This window comes from Cygnus atratus, chromosome 4, assembly GCF_013377495.2.
Source record: "Cygnus atratus isolate AKBS03 ecotype Queensland, Australia chromosome 4, CAtr_DNAZoo_HiC_assembly, whole genome shotgun sequence".
Taxonomy (NCBI): Eukaryota; Metazoa; Chordata; class Aves; order Anseriformes; family Anatidae; genus Cygnus; species Cygnus atratus.
This window is the reverse complement of record NC_066365.1, coordinates 53,582,619-53,601,617: the sequence shown is the minus strand read 5'-3', so window position 1 is coordinate 53,601,617 and position 18,999 is coordinate 53,582,619. Positions and strand designations below refer to the sequence as shown.

The 18,999-nt window shown below is 41.1% G+C and overlaps 1 protein-coding gene across 1 annotated transcript; it reads right to left on the bottom strand.

Annotated features, from left to right (window-relative positions):
- Positions 1-3,298: 3,298 nt before the first annotated feature.
- UGDH (UDP-glucose 6-dehydrogenase) lies at positions 3,299-16,549 on the bottom strand. The gene is made up of 12 exons (XM_035551329.2): positions 16,390-16,549; positions 15,827-15,995; positions 13,318-13,419; positions 11,761-11,961; positions 11,474-11,671; positions 10,836-10,983; positions 9,852-9,946; positions 7,873-8,003; positions 7,009-7,142; positions 5,678-5,769; positions 5,480-5,590; positions 3,299-4,706 (listed from the first exon to the last, which is right to left on the bottom strand). The coding sequence occupies exons 2-12, from the start codon at positions 15,986-15,988 to the stop codon at positions 4,596-4,598; spliced, it is 1,485 nt and encodes a 494-aa protein (XP_035407222.1). The 5' UTR covers positions 15,989-15,995; positions 16,390-16,549; the 3' UTR covers positions 3,299-4,595.
- Positions 16,550-18,999: the final 2,450 nt, after the last annotated feature.

The window sequence follows — 18,999 nt, the reverse complement described above, 5'->3', positions numbered from 1 at the left end:
TGGCAAAAAATGTAAATTATAATAAACTGTCTGCCCATTAGTCTTGGAAAGACCAGGCACACTTTGAGCCTGGCCAGCTGAAAAACACCAAATACCAGAGCAGGGGAAGGTTATCAACTCACTGTGGTAAGGAAATGGAATGCTCCCTCCCCAACACCAGGATACCCACACGTTTAACAGCTGTCAGCGTTTATTAGAGGTCCTACTATGAATAATGTTGACTTGCCTATAGAGCAGATTTAAGAGAATTTCTGTTGCTTTTGCCAACTTACTACTCTTTCAGCATATTGACAGCAGAAAAATAGAAAAAGGAATTCTGAGCCACACAGTTATTTTAAAGCCGATAAGAGGACATCATTGCACAATAATTATCCGTGACTTTTTTTCTAGCGAGAGAAATAATGCTTCTCTAAACCCAGTAATGTTATTTCATGGTAGAAGTATTTTGTGAACTGCCCATGGGTGGTTCAGATGATCTCATGCTTTTACACAACTGTCTGACAGGAGGCACCAAGATACACAAGCTATATAAACTATTTTCTAATCACATTTTGCTATGGTTTCTACAGAAAGCAGGTCCATTTTGACTTTATAAATGAGTATAAAAAACAGAAAAAATATAATTAGTCTTTGAGGACCTCTGACAATTTGTGCAATAGAACTGACTAGTCTTAAAATTCTTTTCCTAGGTGAGAAACTGGTTTTACAACCATCTTTCTTCCCTATTACCCATTTTTTCCTATAACTACATTTTTAAAGGCACCAGATATTCCAAGATCCCATGACTTTTCCAGTTTTGTTTCTGATGAAGTTTCATGGTTAGTGACATTTTCTTTCTGTATGTCAATCTCTTCCTTCTGTCAGTGTTTCACAAAACGGCCATAAAGTACTATAAAAACAATAATTTTCCTCACAAGCAGGAAAACAAACACTTTTGGGAATATGATCTCAAATTGACACAGATTCTTTAAGAGAATAGCTTTTTTTTTTTTTTAACATTATATCAATCTACTACAATGTCTGAAGCATAATTAAATCTTATGCAGCTGACTAGAGAATTGCTGCATCTGTGACTTAAGAGTCTCTAGGTTAAACAAAGCAAGTGTTCATTTAAGAATAGTTTTAATTTTCCCCCCCTACTTCATCAGCAAATAATATTGGTGTCCCACTTATATAAAAATTAAAGGGGTATGCTTTTTTACAACTTCTTATCAAAGATGATGTTCAACTTACAGTAAAAATTTCGGCTTGGAACAGGGAGGGGGAAAAAAAAGTAATGAAACCTGACACTAAGCAATCATCAGTAACCTGTTATTCCCTGCATTGTTTTACAATTCATTTCAAACTCAACTTGTTGAGCAAGATTATAGAATACTATAAATTCACGATCACCTCCAACAGAAGAGCTTTAAGGGACTAAGAGAGGTATAAAGTTGTTAGCTGCTATGAAAGTTCTCCTCTAACTACTAGCTTGATCAAAAATGTGTTTGTTCTATTCACTTGCAGTATTCTTGACTACCTCATTCCAGGAACCAGACTAGTTTTAGCTGGACTAAGAGACATATAGAAGAAAAAGCAGTACATCTTGTCTGGCACATGGATTTGTTTAAGTACACGTTGAGTAAGACCATGCATACGTGCAGTCCATATGCTGTTCATAGGCTTGCATTAAGCCACATTTGCTTCAGCTGTTACAGTCACGCTTTTGCAGTGGAAAGCCATATTAATGTTGGATTGTATTTTATTAAAAAAAAACAAACAGCACAGTCTATTATTCATAGTATACAATTCTCATCAAGAGTTACATGCTCTAATATCCCATAAACACAGACTCGATCACATTAAGAACCACCTCTTCCATGCATTACTTGTGAGCACAAACTCTTCAAAGCAGGAATGCAAGTCATCTCCAACTCTATTTCCCTGGCAACCGTACTCTGAAGAGGATAACTGGTTATTCACAGTGCTGCAAAAGCTTCTGAACGTGTTTCTTTTGGCATGTGGCAAGGTTCTCTTGCATATATGCAAGGTATTTGGTATCCTGAAGGCATGCCCCACCAGCTGTTGAAATTGCTAAACCTGACTCATCCCACAATCCTAGTGTCCCACTGAAAGAATGCAGCAGATGAAAAAAGTTGACTCAAGAAAGCAAGAGAAACACCAGTACCAGTCACCACCTAGTGATCTTCAGAAAACCATCTGCCACTCCCCAGTTAGAGTGGTCCAAGTATAACAAAATTTCCCAGTCTTTGTCATCTTGATGATTAGGACAAGTCACACCCCAGGCTTTGGCCAAGTCCTCAGGAAAAACAGAACAGGAATAGGCCCACTCCTGGTTCCTCGGTCTCCTTGGGAGTCTGTGAAAAGGCACTGGAAGCCTCAGGAGCCCTAATCAGCCTTACAGCTCTTGCATGGCCAACAGGAGAAACACTTCACAGAGGAAGTTTTTAAGTGTTTCATGTTGCTACTTCAAACTGACGAAGACAGGTCCGATAGAGAGGCCACTATTAGAGCTACGTGCAAGTTTTTGAATAGCATTCTGATTCTCTGTAGTCACTACTCACCCATCCTGTTGAGTCCTGAAACAGTGTGCTGCTACCCTGCATATAGCTCAGGCCAAGAGAGCACGCACGCTAACTGAAGTTGTGCTAGAGGCTGTTGGCAGTACCCTCTTAATCCCCAAGAAGTTACCAGCTTGCCCTCTGGTACTGCTGGGGGAAGCCCGGAAGGTGTCTGCCTGCACAGTGGTGTGATCTCCCCTTTGGATTACAGCTACACAGACCACAAGGGTACCACAGGGTTGTCCTTGCCCTCTGGGTGCTGTATGAAAGCAGCACAAATGATTCAGGAAGAAAAGATATCGGGATGGAAGATGATAGTTTGAGTGAGTTCAAGCCCCCATAATCTCCGCTCTCTGGCTATCTTATAACATATTCAAAGAAGAGTCTTGTGATACAGCAAAAAGCTCGAGGTGTATTTGCCCAAAGCATTGAACAATTGCTACTTAGCAAGTCCTCATCTAGAAGCCATTGAGGTACAGGATCTGAGGGCATCTGGCACAAGAATACAGCTATTGCAGCCAGAACAGATAACACTGCCTTGCATTGTCTCCTCAATTTGTTACATAAATTCCTTAAGTCTTCAAAGATCTGTCCTAAAGCTCACATTGTATCTGCATTGCTGTGGGTAAATGGTTCCAATAACAGCACTCATTACCAAGTCGCTGATCTTGTGCTCCCAGTGCAACTATTGGTATAGCATACTTGAAGGCACGTCTGTTGAATAAAACCAGAAGGTGTTCTGTGACTAGTTACAGGATTTATTTATTTTTTAAAAAGACATCCCAACACTACTATTATTCAACTAAGACTTGTATGCCTTCTAGTCCAAAACCTGTTTATGGTCATCTTTCTCTAGAACTGCATTCCTTTCCACAACCCCATGCAACAAGCCGAACACATTCATAATCTCAAGGATTTTAATAGCACTGGCCAATTGAGAATAAAAACAAGTAAAAATAAAGGCAAAAAGTATCAAGATACATAGGAACTATTAATTCCTGCTAATTAAATGAGGTAGAAAGCTGACTAACTTATGGGGCTGAATTTTTATTTTCTGAACAACAGAGGATAAGTTTTGCAGATTCATTAAGAAAGCTGTTTTCAGTTGAAGTATATAAGCAGAAAGGATGGAAAAAAAAATAACCATCCAGGTAGCTTCGAAGCTACTATTTGCTTTCTGCTTGGGCTGATACTGGATTAAGGTAATTCTGCTTAAATTCAACGTTTAAACAAGCAGCAAGCAGAATGCTCCTCTGCTGAAGATGGGTTGTATTGTGGTAACTTAGGAAAAACTTGCCCCAGGAATCTGATTAACTCAATAATTTATGTGCTGCACATGGAATGTAGGCAAGACAACCAAGAATCACAAGCAAGATTTACCGGTGGATCAGTTTATGGCTGCTAGTCCACTGCCAATGACAGGATAGATGTCTGCAAAACTATCCGGCCTCCCAACAGCTGCAGCTCAGACTGCATCCGTGCCCATTGATCCCAGTCAGGACCAGGGCATTACAGTTGCAGTCAGCTCTGGGGTAGGGCTCAACCCAAACCCATTAAGAGAGAATTTCTAAGTGAATTTGACTTCGATGCCAGCTAAAGCAGGCATTTAACAGGGGAAAGAATTAACCCCAGAGGAAAATTTTAAAAAGTGACGCCAAGGTTCCTGATCACTATCTATAACTGGACTGAAGTAAAAAGATGTTCCATTTCTTTCCCCCCCCCGCTCACATCACTTGAAACATTTAAAGTGCAATTTAGGAACATTTCTGGAAGCAAAAATTTGCAGTTTGATGGTAACTTTTCCACTTAAAAGGTTGTTTCATTATTAAAAACAGGTCAGTACCATCTTCAGTAACCAAAAAATTGCTATAAAAATAGAGATTTGAAAATAGACTGAATTCACATGTACCGGGTACCATTTCTAGTGTAAAATTGCCTTTAGTTTATGAAAAATATTTTTCCTTAAAAAAAGCATAGGCTTACAGTTATTATCCTTAAGAAGGTCCACACAATTCCTTTAGTACCTACTAAACATTATACTCTAGGCTTTTTGACAGGTGGGTCCTGCAGGCTGAACTTAGGAATTTCACAAGAAGAAGCAAAAGGGATTCTTTTGGCTGACACCTTCTTCCCAATTGTTTCAATCTGAAAGACAAAGCACATTTAGCAAGTGAGCACAGCGAAGTAGCAGAGTCACGTAGGCAGAATCATGAGGAATACAGAAACTGAAGCCAGGGCGATGACTACATTTGATGAATGCTAGTATAATAGAAGCTATAAAGCAGTGTGCCCAGGGACAGTTTCTGAAAATACAAGTGCAAAGAGTTAAAAAAAAATAAAAAGATAAAAATAATAAAAAGCCTTTCACAGGTTCCCACTTCATGTATCTAAAGAGCTGCATCCTGCAAATTTAAGCATTTGTGTGCCTTATCTTCCATAGGACTATCAGTACAAAAAAAAAAAAAGAAAAGAAAGATATCAAGAGGGAAAGTCTATGGCCATTAGGCAAGTAGTCACTGTACTCAGGGATACACAATATGAAATTGAAACGTGCATCCCGTCTTGTTGATTTTGTTCCAATTGTGACTGGCTGAGATGCTTCATCAGATTATTCAGGGATTTGGTGATTTCAGTATTACTCAGATTCTGTCTCTACTAAAAGTGTTTCAAGGCGTGCTTATACTGTTGAATGTTGATGGCAGAGTCTAATGTATCTTGGTGTTTTGGAGTACGAGTTTTTAAAGTACCAGGAAGGTACTGGAGGAAAAGTGCACTGGTGAAGAGAGACTTAAGTACAGATTGATTTAAATTTAAAACCTCTCCTGAAGAGAAGAGTTTCCCCTCCCCCTCCTTGCTACTCCCTCATTTCACTGTGCAGAAGCAGAAGGAAAACCCTGAAGCATCACCCAGCTGGTTACCTGGAAGCCAATGACTTGCAGCTCATTATGAAGATCATCAAGAACTCTCCTACCATCAAAGATAAATGCAGGCTTCAGCATCTTCTTGTGAATACGTTCATAATCTAGCTCCTGTAAAAAGCAATTAAAGCATACAGAATAAATACGTAGCTTGACACTTTATTTTCCTTCAGTTAAATTTAAAGATGATATTTTTACCTTAAACATGTCCCATTCAGTGCAAATTACAAGGGCATGAGCACCATCACAGGCTTCATATGGATCTTTACTTATAGTCACCAGCCGAGACACTGTAACAAGGAAAATAAAGTTTTGTTCTGCACACATCTGTGGCAATCTGGTGCACTCCTGGCAAGAGAGTCTTTGTCACCCTATTCAAACAAGGTGAGTTTTGGGTCACTTATCTAGACATGTCTTATGTCATTATTTGATGACAATCAAAGTGACAAGCTGCTTTCATTAAATTTGTACCTGGCATCCAAATAGAATCTGGTATTTCGATGTTTGAAGTTAAGCACTCAAATTTGATTTAAACACAGTCAAGAGCATCTCTAGACCTGGAAGTTACTATCAACTGGTCAGACGCCAATTCCCATAAAGGTTATAGACTGTACAACACCAGCACGCCACAGTTGCTGTTTAATGCTCACTTCACACTAGAAAAAATACACGTCTCATTGCATACACTAAGGGCTGCCTTTATCCTCTTTCTGTCTCAGCAGCTGCCTAGAGGCAACCCTCCCATCATCCTCAAATTCAAGGACTTGTCAAATAACACACACCTTCCTCACCACAGGTCATTTCCAGCCACTCTTCACCACTGGAAACAACTGAAGAGGAAGCTCTACAGTGAATTCCAGAATTATTTCTTTACTTCTGCTTTACATGAGCAGGCAAGATGGGACTCAGCACACAAAGTTGTTCACAGAATAACACTAGTCTCTCCTACTACAGGACCTTCTTGTTTCTCTTCCTTTAAATTATGCAGAGAAAACTTTTTTCCGTGTATTCAAAGGAGTATTTGTTAAAAGAAAAGTGATACAATAGTACGAGGAGGAATGGGCTAGAGTTGCACCAGGGGAGGTTTAGGTTGGATATTAGGAAGAACTTCTTTACTGAAAGGGTTGTTAGGCATTGGAATGGGCTGCCCAGGGAAGTGGTTGAGTCGCCATCCCTGGAGGTCTTTAAGAGACGTTTAGATGTTGAACTTAGTGATATGGTTTAGTGGAGGACTTGTTAGTGTTAGGTCAGAGGTTGGACTCCGTGATCTTGGAGGTCTCTTCCAACCTGGATGATTCTGTGATTCTACAGAATTAGCCTTTGCCTATAAAGGTTAAGGGGAAAGGGAGAAGAGTTACAGTAATCTTCTGAGCTATGGCAATCTTCTACATTAAGTGTAACCAACAGCACATCATGCCAGGGTTAAAGTGAATGCACAGTATTTAAACAGACCTTGCTTATTTTGAGAATAGGTTGGGGGGTTTTCTTCTTGTTGTGGGGGCATAGAAGCTTTACATGAGCATTCTTACCTTGGTTATCTTCTGAGACACCTGGGTGTGAGAGATCCAAAATGATTTGTTCCTTAGGTACTTTAGGATCATAGATGTGGAGCTTTGCTCCTTCATCCATTAAATACTTGCTAATGTAGATACTGGATGACTCTCTAGGGAAGAGAATTAAACAGCTGAAGAACCTGATGTTATGTTCTAAATAATGCAAGTCTTCAAGTGTCATGATATGCAATGCCAGAGCCTTTATATTGGTTTTACATTAGAAGTTTTAGTGATAACCCATGCCAACAATAAATTAAAAATCTAGAGGGAGGCCAAGAAGAATAATACAAAAGGAAAAAAAATAAAAAGCTTACATCTCTTTTGCTGAATCATGTAAGAAACAGACAGTACGCCCCAGCACTCATACTGACCATAAGTAACAAGGCATTGCTCTCGTAAGTGTGCCCCACAAATTGCAGCTGGGGAGAATTTTATCATCAAGTCTGCCCTTTACAGAAAGAGGGAATTAAACATCTTTGGGGAAACAAAGCTGAAACTTTGGCTTCAAATCGTAATTTAGAGTCAGATGCAAAAATATTTGCATTCTTTACTGTGGAGAAGGAAGGACTCAAATAATCATTCCCCATGCAAGTTACCTCATTGTGTTTAGTCCTTATCTGTTCTAGCTACTGAAAGATTCAGGTATGTTACAGAGATCAGGAATCAGCTGTCTCACCCATTTAGGGACCACTATCCATACAACAAAGCAATTCATTCAAAAGAGCTGAAGGGTCCCATGTTTGATCTGTTTTCCTTAACAGAATTGAGCTGGTGGATTTAGCTGCACAGCTGTGACAAGTGTAGGGAATCCACATTAGCACACCGAATTCACTGTCTTACCTGGTGTCCCCAGTATCCTTTTTGAATGCAAACCCTAAAATAGCAATCTTCTTATCAGTGACAGTATTGAACAAACTGTCAATAATACGGGAAGCAAATCTTCGCCTCTGGTAATCATTCATGTCTATTACCTGAAATTATAAAAAACGTTATGGCTTAGAAGAGAGCCATTTTAAACTGTAACTGGATTCTGCTAATATTCAAAGCCAAACTAGCTATGCAAGTTTAAAAGAAGCTTGAAAGACAAAGCCAAGTATTTTTGCTCAGTATCATAAATAACCCAAAGATTAGTTCAGTTCATCTATCAACTTGAGACAGATACAGTTTTAATCAGTGACTACAAATGCATTTATATACACACACCCCATCTTGTATCAGCTAGTTCAAAGGCTAGGCTTTTTCTGGTTTGTGACGTAAAAAAAGTAAGTTACTACATGTTCATTCTAGGCAGAAACATGGAAAGCAGTTTCACAGTACCTGAAGTCACATGGATATCCCATCGCCAGATGAATATTTCCCTACCTGCCATATCTGATTGCTGTGAGAACACTTTAGATTTTTTTTTAAATCTACTTTAACTGATTTCAGTGCATAAGACTAGCGTGACTAAACGAGACCTTAAAGTGTCTTGGTTTTGTTATTACATAGAAGTAGGTTCACTCAACTTGGCTGCTTTAGTGCTTTCCTCCCAGCCTGCTTCAAACTTTGATCCCCAGCCTCGAACACACAGGGCACCAGATCGCTGGTAGAACTGGGAAGGCAGGTTCCCCGCCTAGTCAATGTTTACCATGAACTGACATGGAAGTGTCAGAAATCAATAGAAAAGTATAGTTAAACTCAAAGCAGGATTTAATAGCAGCCGCCAGCTACGTTAAGTTTATGTTATGGAACATGAGGTATAAACAATAAAGAAGGATATTGGTGAGCTGGGTTTCTTTGAGGGAAGGAAATAAAAGCAGTGAGATTATACAAATCAGCAGGGTAAGGTGGTGATGGGGAACATAAGCCTAACAGGTGACAGGGCAAGAGAGAGACATTTCTTTCTGTATGTATGTTGTCAAGTGAAGAAGACTTTAGTCCGCTGACAGTGCCATATTCATGCCGCAGGGAAGGGGTTCACAGCTGCTTATTGCACGTATGGATCACATGAGCACCTGAGCACTGTGGGCTGGGGTAGATGGACCTCTGCAAGCTGACAGTGCTCTGAGGAAGAAGGTACAGGATCACACTACATGAACACAGCACTTTGGCTGCTGCAGGGTTAGGATAAGGTATTCTTACTGTCTGATCTGTCCACAGCTCAAGTCATAGAGAAACACTGGAAAGAATTGCTCTTAAACCAGAGTAAGAGAACTTAAAGGCAATAAAAATTTCAAACTAGTTTGTTTATATTAACATAAGCCTAAAGGGTTCATTGTTAATTAAAAAACAACCCCATACAGAGCGAACCATAAGTGTTCCTAAACATTTGGGCTCCCAAGACTTCAGCTAGGTTGCATAAGGGAAGTATCCTTATGATCTCAGAGGATAAAGAGCCAAACCAATTTGTCTCTTGTCTCTTTAAAGACTAGTAGCTTTACCATTCTTCACCAGATTATCAAGTTGGTGTGGTTAGTTCCTGCAGCTCCCACTGCTCCAGGGATTGTCTGCTTTCATTTCATACTGAGTAAACTGAAGGATGTCTGAGTTTCACAAGTTTGAGGAGTTATGAGTAACATCCAACCACATTTCAGATAATTAGAAAAGAGTACTTTGCACTTTTTGGGGAATAGACTCCTGCAAAGCCAGAATTAGGAGTCCAGATATACTTGTACTTTGCATTTTCTATTGCTACTTCCAAACAACTTCCCAATCCATTTGGTCCAGACAAGTTAATTCACTCCAAATAAAGCCAACAGAGCGTACATGTGGACAATACTCAAGAGCTGAAGAAACAACACCCTGTGGAGAAAAAAAAAAGGTGAAAAGGAAACTTGTACCTGTTGCCAGTATCTGGCTACTTCAGGTAAGTTCAGTGCCTCACAAAGGTACACCAAATTCAAGACATCCTTCTGAAAACAGCTACCTCCAAACCCTGAAAAAGAAGGCTGTTATTTTACAGGTGCCTTGCATTAATAAGGTAATGCTCTAACCCACTCTTTGTAATCAAGTAGTTTTTGGCAATCATTGACAGTCAGCATTATAGTTTTTCCCCAGGATGTCACTGCTAACAAATGAAAACCCCTAAGTATCTTTCAGAGTCCAACACGTGGAGCTACTTTTTGTCAATTACAAAAGCCTTAACGTCTGCTTCAGATCCTATTAAGTCAATAGAAGTTTTAAACCTGTCTCAATGAGTAAGAGTCTCTAGATTATAGGATGCTTTTATCAATAGAAGGTAGACAAGCTCCTAGGTTTGCTCAGCCCCCACCTAGAGATGTGTACAAGTACTTCTCAGAATAAACATGCAAAGATTAGGTTCCTCCCCTTCCCCCCGACCCCAAATGGCTATTTAATCGTAGCCAAGAACCAAGAGATCACCACAGCTAAGAGAGAATTGAAATAATCAGTAGAAGGATCCTTGACCCCTAGAACTTTACTCAGAGTCCCAGAAGCAACACATTGTAGGATGAATTTTAATAACCAAATAGAATTTTGGAAGTGTATTTACTATATACTTTCACTCTTGCATGGACTTTCTAAAAAGAGAGGTTTTTAATAAGGTTATTTTGTTTTATTATTATTACCTTATTATTTAATAAGGTTATTTTGTGTGGATTTTGTGCTTCACATTACCCAGTCTAGAACACCCTCCATCCTAGACATTTCACCAGAAAGTGTTTTTGTGCTGGCACTTCACAGCAGTATTTTTCCATGCTGTAGATGATTTTAGATTATCAGATCATGTATTTCAAAAACGCTATTAATAGATCTATTGCAGTAATAAATGGAAGCCCAGAAGGAGAAAAAAAAAATCCACTTACCAACACTGGCTTTCAGGAACTTATTTCCAATTCTTTGGTCTGTTCCAATAGCTCTTGCTACTTCTTCAACATCTGCCCCCGTAGCTTCACACAGAGCACTGATTGAGTTAATGCTGCTGATTCTTTGGGCAAGGAAAGCATTAGCTGCCTGTAGATAAGAAAAAACAACGTAGTATAGAAAATTTAATTCTTCTGGAAACCAGAGTGCCCACAGATCAATGAGTGAGATACTAAAAGTAATTCGTCCTCCAGTACTGCGTAGCTCTGTTGAGCAACTAAATGGTAATAAGCAGTTTAATACATAAATGCTAATTAATGAGATCTAAGCAGAATAACATAATACTTAACTTGCAGACCTGGAAACATTTTGTGAAGGTAGACAATTTCTGCAGTACTCATGGCTTATTTAGTAATAACACAGCAATAAATGTGAGGCAAGGATTTCATGGGAAATGGATACAATCTATTAGATCAACCAAGATCATTGGAATAGATGAATATCCTTTGACATACACTGGGTCCTCCAAACCCTGTCTGTCTTTCCTAGCTGCATCACTCAGTTTCAGTGAACTGCTTAAGAGCTTCATCTCTCTTGCATCCTTCACTCACTACAGAGACAAGCGGTGAGTGGTACTAACCAGTTTAGAAAGTTCTGACGACCAGGTGTTAGTTGTGAGGATTTTCTCTTTGGGCACCCAGTGCTCATAAACAGCACAAAGTGCACGGACAGCTTTCTGTCCCTCTGGAGAGTCATCTCCACCAATAAGCACTCTGTCCGGGTTCTTCAGGTCCTTGATGGCTGTTCCTTCTGCGAGGAACTCTGGGTTAGACAGCACCTGCAAGCACACAGTTGAAGCGTGAAATAAAGAACAGCTAAAAAGCAAAAGCCAGCACCCTTAAAACACAACTCAAAGATTATGCTTACCTGCAAATCCAAGTTAGGCTTCGTATTGGCATCAAATATTCGACGAATGCTCTCTGCAGCACGTACAGGAACCGTGCTCTTCTCAGTGACAATTTTGTAGCCATTGGAGTTTTGTACAATTCGTCTAGCACAAGCTTCAATGTATTTCAGGTCAGCAGCTCGGCCTTTTCCCATCCCATAGGTCTTTGTGGGAGTGTTAACCTAGTTACAGATACATAGGCAGAGAAGAAACATTATCAGTCTCTCAATTTCACCTATTCAGTTGGTCCTGTGTTAGGACAGACACTTTGTTTCCCTGAGCCCAGTTTGGTTCTGCCCCTCAATTACTCTAGTTGCGGTATCAGATGAACAGCTATTAGCTTTCTCAGTTACCCATTTTGTCTTCCAAAGAAAGCTCACTGGCCTCTATTCAAATAGGATTTAAACAAGAGCAATTCATAACAGCTCTGCAGGTTTCTATTAAGCTTAGGCCCTATCCTGGGCACAGCAACAATTTATTTATTGCTACAGACAGCCATCTTTTGTTCCTGTCCAATGTACGAAGTGTTAAAATTCACATTATAAGAGTCTTGCAACTAGTGAGGCAGTTAAACCCACTGCAAAGTGGGTTTAAACTTAAGCGTAGAGCTGCTGAAAGTCACTATGGTGAAGTATACAGAAAACGTTGTTTAGATTAAGACAAAGGTGTTTTTTTTTTTTTTATTAGAATTAGATTAAGACAAAGGGTCTTTTTTATTAGAAACTCAAAGAAATAGCAACAACATAAGAACTGCTGGGATTTTACAAGTCTGACAGGAACCCAGGTGGCAATACATGGGTTGTATTAGTGGCAATCTTCCAGCCAAGTAGCATTTATTTTAGCCTTCATGAATGGAGAAAAATACTATCAGGAGAGCTCTGTACTGAGGTGCCCTAACAAAGAGAGGATCTCACGAAAAGAGGACTTCAGTAACAAGTCTCAGCTGCGGCCTACCAAGATGAATAGAAGTCAGTCCTTCTGGACTCTGCATTGAGAACAACCTTAAGAGAGGTCACACTGCTTATGGTTGACTGGATCTGCTTCTTAGAGGTGTCAACAGCTTAGAAATATTAAGGCCTCCTAAAGGATATTAAGGGAAATTCCTGCCAGCTCCTAACGTTAATACATAGCTTCTAGAAATAAGTCACCTTTGTAACCAGTGCTCAGTACATGATTTTGCATCCCAGTCTCGGAATCACATCAAACTCCCATGGCCTTCAGTATACTACAATGAAGGATCTGCACTAAATCCTGCTCCAGGGCCCCAAATACTTAACCAAGCTAAACATTAGCATTATCATTTTGAATTAGGGCCTGTTGGCCTGCCAAGTGTTCTACTGGCTACGAGAAACCAAGTGCAAGATAAAGATAAAATAAAAAGCTTACTACTATTCCCCACAGTATGCAGACAAGGAGAAATCTGTGACGCACTGACACAACATGACTAAATGAATCCATATGCTAAAACAAAGACCTCTTCCCAACATAAAAACAGCAACACATAAAAGATACAGACATACACAACCCCCTAAACTTACAGAAATAAATACAAGATCAGCTTCTCTAATGGCATCATCAATACTGGTGGAAAAGAAGAGGTTTTTTCCTCGGCAGGACTCTACCACTTCTTTTAACCCTGGCTGAAAAAAAAAAAAAGCAGAGAAAAAAAGCAGTTAAGGTTAATGCAGTACATTAGTCTTTTGGGGCATACAGAACAGTGAAAGTACATGCCCAAACAGACAGCATATAATTTCAGATAGTTTTTTGCTCAGTGTGGCATATTTTCAGTCTGTCAGATGTAAAGTAAAGCTTCTGTAGCTTTATACAAGGGCAAAAATAAATAAACCCTTTTCTTAGTCAAGACACTCAAAACAGTCTCAGATTTCAGCCACACTGAGTTGCTATTTACACAACAGGTTTTAGGCTCCAGTTATTCACATGCTTAGCTCTATCGCCATGAACAATTAACATCACTCTACAGGTTCTTTAAGTAGATTCAAGAACAAAGTCTTACAATATTCCCAAGGCTGTGGGGAGAAAAAAAAAAAAGAAAAAAGAAGTGTTTGCAACTCTCCTTGTCCCTCAGCTACACATTCCATGATCTCCCAAACAAATGAACTCAGATCTAATAAACTGATTCACTACATAAAACAAACCCACAGAATCAATTTACACTAAGTTAGCAAGCTCAAATCCAATGAAAGAGGCAACAGATTGACAAAAGGAGTTGTCTTTCTCTCCTGTGTCTACCACACGTGTTTGTACCAGCTTACCAGACCAAATACTAAATTTATCCAGGAACCACACCTGCAGTGCAGAAGAATCACAGGCACAATTTGATGAGATTCTTTCCAGATACAGACAGTGCTAGAACATTTTTCCTTCCCTCAACACCTCCACTCAGACAAGGGGAGCAGGTCATGTGTATGCAAACAAGCCTACGTACTAGGATGGGCTATAGAATGTTTTAATTTAGATATGTTTGTCATAGATAAGAGAAGCCTTTATATTCTGTTTGATAATAAAGTCACACACACTGTAACCTTGCAATCAAGTCTCCAACTTGTGAGATGCCTATCATGACATGAGGTATTTGAATAAGTGCCAGGAAGGCCAAGGTTCACTGTAGGGAAAGAGAGGAAAACGAAGTAGAAGCTTTCTTATGCAAGGCATTTTTGCTGTCTCACTTTATACCAGATATCTAACTGAAAAGGGAAAGAAAAGTCAACATAGGCAGAACAACCCATCAAATATTTCATCTATAGTCTTATTGGGATGTAAATAGAGAGGTAGCTCACTAGAAAGTGAAAGAATCTCATTGTATCTTCTGACACTGGATAGAAAAAAATGAAATAAAAAAAATACAAAAACCTCTGTGTGCAATGACTCAAATTTACAACTGTCTGAACTAGTTCTTGGCAGTTTTTGTACATTCTTTGTAAGGAAAGGACAGTTCCAGGAAACAGATGTTGCGCTGTTTAGTTTTTGTGTGTGTGTGTGCTTTCAGCTTTTTTTTTTTTTCAAAAAAAAAAAAGCCAAGATTACTTTTACTTAAACTCTAAGTGTTAGTAGTCTAAGTGTTAATACCAAACAAAGTACTTCCTTTTGTGATCTTTTTTCAAGTCTTGCCTGCTAATCTGAGCATTACACACATTTTCCTTTGAATATGCTTGACAAAGGAAGTCTACTCATCTCTGCTTAGAGTCAAACTATTTTTTGTATTTTTTTTTCTGCTCTTACAAACTAAGCGCTACAGCACAGACAGGATTCAGAAGACTTCTTATAGCTAGAAGCAGCAGTAACTGTTAGTAACAGCACCTTGTCATTGGGAGCCACATGAAGATAAGTTTTTATTACCATTTAAGAATGGAACATGAACCTAGAACAACTATATCTCACGAAACAATGAATAAGAGAGAGAAGAATGAAGAAGGACAGAAATCCTCTTTAGCATTAGGGAAGTACTTACTACACTTTCAAATTAAAAGCCTTCTGTAACAAAGGAAGAAACAGTATGATGCTTTTAGAAATCATTTTAATATGTCCTAATATTCCTAGGCTAAATATATATGGTATAAGCAAGTCAGGAACATGACTGTCCTCATCTAACTGCACAGTTAAGATGGGCAGCACAGGCTGGATTTTGGCAGCATTCAGAACAGAAAAAGCTTATCGCCCACTATTACACATTAATATTGTGCAACAACACAGCAGATATCTATAACTGAGTAAGAGGACTACGTTATGGTTAAATAGACTGCAAGAGAAAGTCAGCATGATTTAGCACAACTCACTGGGAAAACAGTAACGTTTGTCATTACTAGGCCATTCGTAAATAACCTTTAAGTACCCACCCACACCAGATATCAAATTCTTGTTTCAAAAATCTGATTTAATGAGCGGCTGTTCCAGAACACTCATTTTGAAGGCCATCATTGTGCTACACTTCTCGAGCTTCAGGAGAGGGCCATGAGGAGGTGCCATGCGGTGGAAGGGAAGCAAACGCAGGGCTGGCTCAAAGGAGAGATGCTAGGGAGACAAGTTTACCTCGTAAATGGGAAGCGTGTCCGAATTCCAGGCGTTGATTCTGGCCTCGTTGACATCCACAACGGTAACGGTGATATTAGGGCACATCTGTGCAATCACGCTGCAGGTTGGCCCTCCAACGTAACCGGCACCTATGCAGCAGATTTTCTTGATTTCGAACATGATTGCTCTGGCAAGAAGGGGAAAGAAAACGAGAGAAGCGGGGGTCACAACTGAGAACGGCCGGCCAGCCGCCCGCCTTGAAAGGAAACCTCAAAGCATCCGTGCTCCTCTGCTGGGCTGCCACAAAGAAGCACGTTCATACAGCTGGATCCTAAATGCGAGATACAATTAATAGGGAAAGCTTTCAGATCCAGAGCACCGAGGAAGCATTTTTGGCGGCCACCCCGCAGCACAAACACCCCCCTTCAGTCCGGGAAGGGCTGGGGGCACGGGAGAAGAAGGGCTGGGGGCCCCCAGCGGCGGGGAGGGAGAGAAAGGGAAGGGAAAAGGAAGGGGAAAGGCGCCTCGGCCGCGGCCTCCGCAGCCCGGGGAAGGCGCAGGCCGGCAGCCGCGGGACTTACAGCCTGCGGGCAGCGGGGCTGAGGCGATGGATGCTCGGCGAGCTCAAAGCGACGCTCCGCTGCGAGCCGGGCGGCGGCTATTTAAAGGGCCGCCGCGGGGCTGAGGCGGCTGCTTCATGCCGTGGAAGCCGAGCGAGGCCCGGCCCCGGTTCCTCCCTTCCCGCGGGGCCGGGGCGGAGCTGAGCGGAGCGGAGCGGAGCGGAGCGGAGCCCGCCCGCCTCCCTCCTTCCTCCGGCCCCGCCGGCGAATGGGCGCCGGACACCTCAGGCGCCGAGCCCGCCGCGCAGGCGCCGCCACCGCCCCGCCGCTGAGGGGCCGCAGGGCCCCCGGGCCCGCCTGGGGTCTCCGCGGCCCGGCCCCGCCGCGGCCGCCTCCCGCAGCCCCCCGCTGTGAGGAGGCTGCGGGCAGCGCCGGGCTCCCCCCCCCCCCCCCGCGAGCTCTGTTCGGCTCGGAGTGATCAGAGGGGATGGCGGCATGTGGGGTCGGGATCGCCTCTTGTGCCGCCTGGGGGGGTTGTGAGGGAAGGGCTGCGTTTTGGTGGCCAACTATGAGGGTGAAGCATGTTTGGTCCTTCGGCTGTGCTTACCAGAAAACAAAATTAGAAGCACAGAATCATTAAAGTTGGAAAAGAGCTCCAAGATCATCTGGTCCAACCAACCCCCTACCACCACTATCACCCACAAAACTGTGTCCCTGAGCACCATGTCCAGCCTTTCCTTGAACACCCCCAGGGCCGGTGACTCCACCACCTCCCTGGGCAAACCAGTGAAATTCATCATTCCTCCTCCCTCCTGTACTACAGGGCCCTCTGAGCAAAGAAGTGTTGTTACAAACGTGGATAGGTAACAATAAAAATACAGCGTTTAAAGTCCAGCGGCAAACATTGCCACAGTAAGGCACTGCAATGAACTCGCACTTTCTTGCCCTCGTGATCTGGGCACTGCCCAGGGATCTGGTGCCCGTTTGTATCAAAGTTCTTGGATATGACTCTTGCCTTTTGTATAAATGCTGTGTATTTCTGTTACACTTTGTCTGACCTTGGGATTGGAAAGAGTGTGACAAATCTCCTGCCTTCTTCTCCAGTCACTTAGAAGATTACTTTTGTGTGACAACTGCAATACTGTAGCCTTTATGCTTTTAAGAGATCACTATTTCTATGTCAAATGTTTCCAGATTAGATGGGTAATACATGTAAATCCTAGCTGACAATGTTGATAAGTATTGCCTTGTTCTCATATGGCGTTTTCACCCATAGATGTTAAAGTATGTTTAAAACAGATTGGATTCAGTATTTCTGTTTTATATTTTACTGTGTTACTATTTTACTCTGAAAAAAGATCTGCTCTTTCCCTAGAAGACTCTGCTTACCTAAGCAAGAACATATCCTAACTCACTGGTCCTTTAGAAATAGTACCACAAAATGTGTCTGTTTCGACTGAAAGAACCTACTCAAGTCTTAGTCCCAGTGCAGGATCCTGGTAGGGTCAGTGTGGTTAGCCAAACAGCTCCCTGATGAGGCTGTAGGGTTCACTGTGTTTATCCTGAAGTAAAAACAAGTAATGCCTTGTCTCATTGCTAATTTGCACAGATGTCTCAACTCTGAACACATCCTTTTTTCTGGGGAAGACCAATCCTAGGCTAAGCAAATTAAACCACAGTGAGTTCTCACTCCTGAGCCAGTCCAACAGCCTTACCTATACCATCATCTTCAAAACCCTGCCTATCAATCTCTTATAATAGCTAAAATAGCTGTCTTAGAATAGCTAAAAATGCATGAATTTGTACTAGACCAGACTTCATCTGGCCTCTGCACATTCAGCATGCAGTCCTTGGAGCAAGTCATGGAGCCCGGTCTTTTTTCTTAGCAAAGGGCCTTCTTGATAGACTACATTGTCACACTGCCTGCCGATGACATGCATCTTGAATTCTCTTTGGCAGGACTACACAGTCCTTACAAAGTCCCTAGGAAGGGGACTGCTTTTGTTATTTCCCCATAACCTCTATTCTAGTGGTTAGGGCACTGCTGGGAGGGGGAAAATGCAGGGCTTGAAGTCACTGGAATGAAAGTAACAATGTCTTGTTACTGAATAATCTAACTTCTAAATTACTGTTTTTCTCTACCTCTCTCTCTTTTTTTTTTTTTTTTTTTTTTTTTTGGTTCAGGCAGACCCATCACTTACCAGTATATGGAATGTTTTACAACACTGCACAGAGGCAATAAAGCTTCTGTAATGCTTTGGGGCATACCTTTGAACCTTCTGAAGCTTGCTGCTTGGGAAACACAGCCCCAGGTTACAGGCAAAACAGATGAGGCTGGTTTACTTCTGGCCACATTTTAAAATAAGTGTGAATTCTGCTCTGTTTTTTTGAAAGCTATGTGCAAGTTATGAGTCTTTTTGCAGTTCAGGGGTAATAACTCAAATAACATGAGGGATGGTATTTCAGGTATATGTTTTTCTTTAGCCTGTCAAATTCTGATTCAAGACAGATGTCTTCCAATAGTGAAGATAAATAAGTACTGACACAGTTCAGAGATCGTCCATCTCTGAAAAGCTTTTCTAAAAGATATTTTCTAGTGAAAGAAAAAAAAAAAATTAATTAATGTAAATC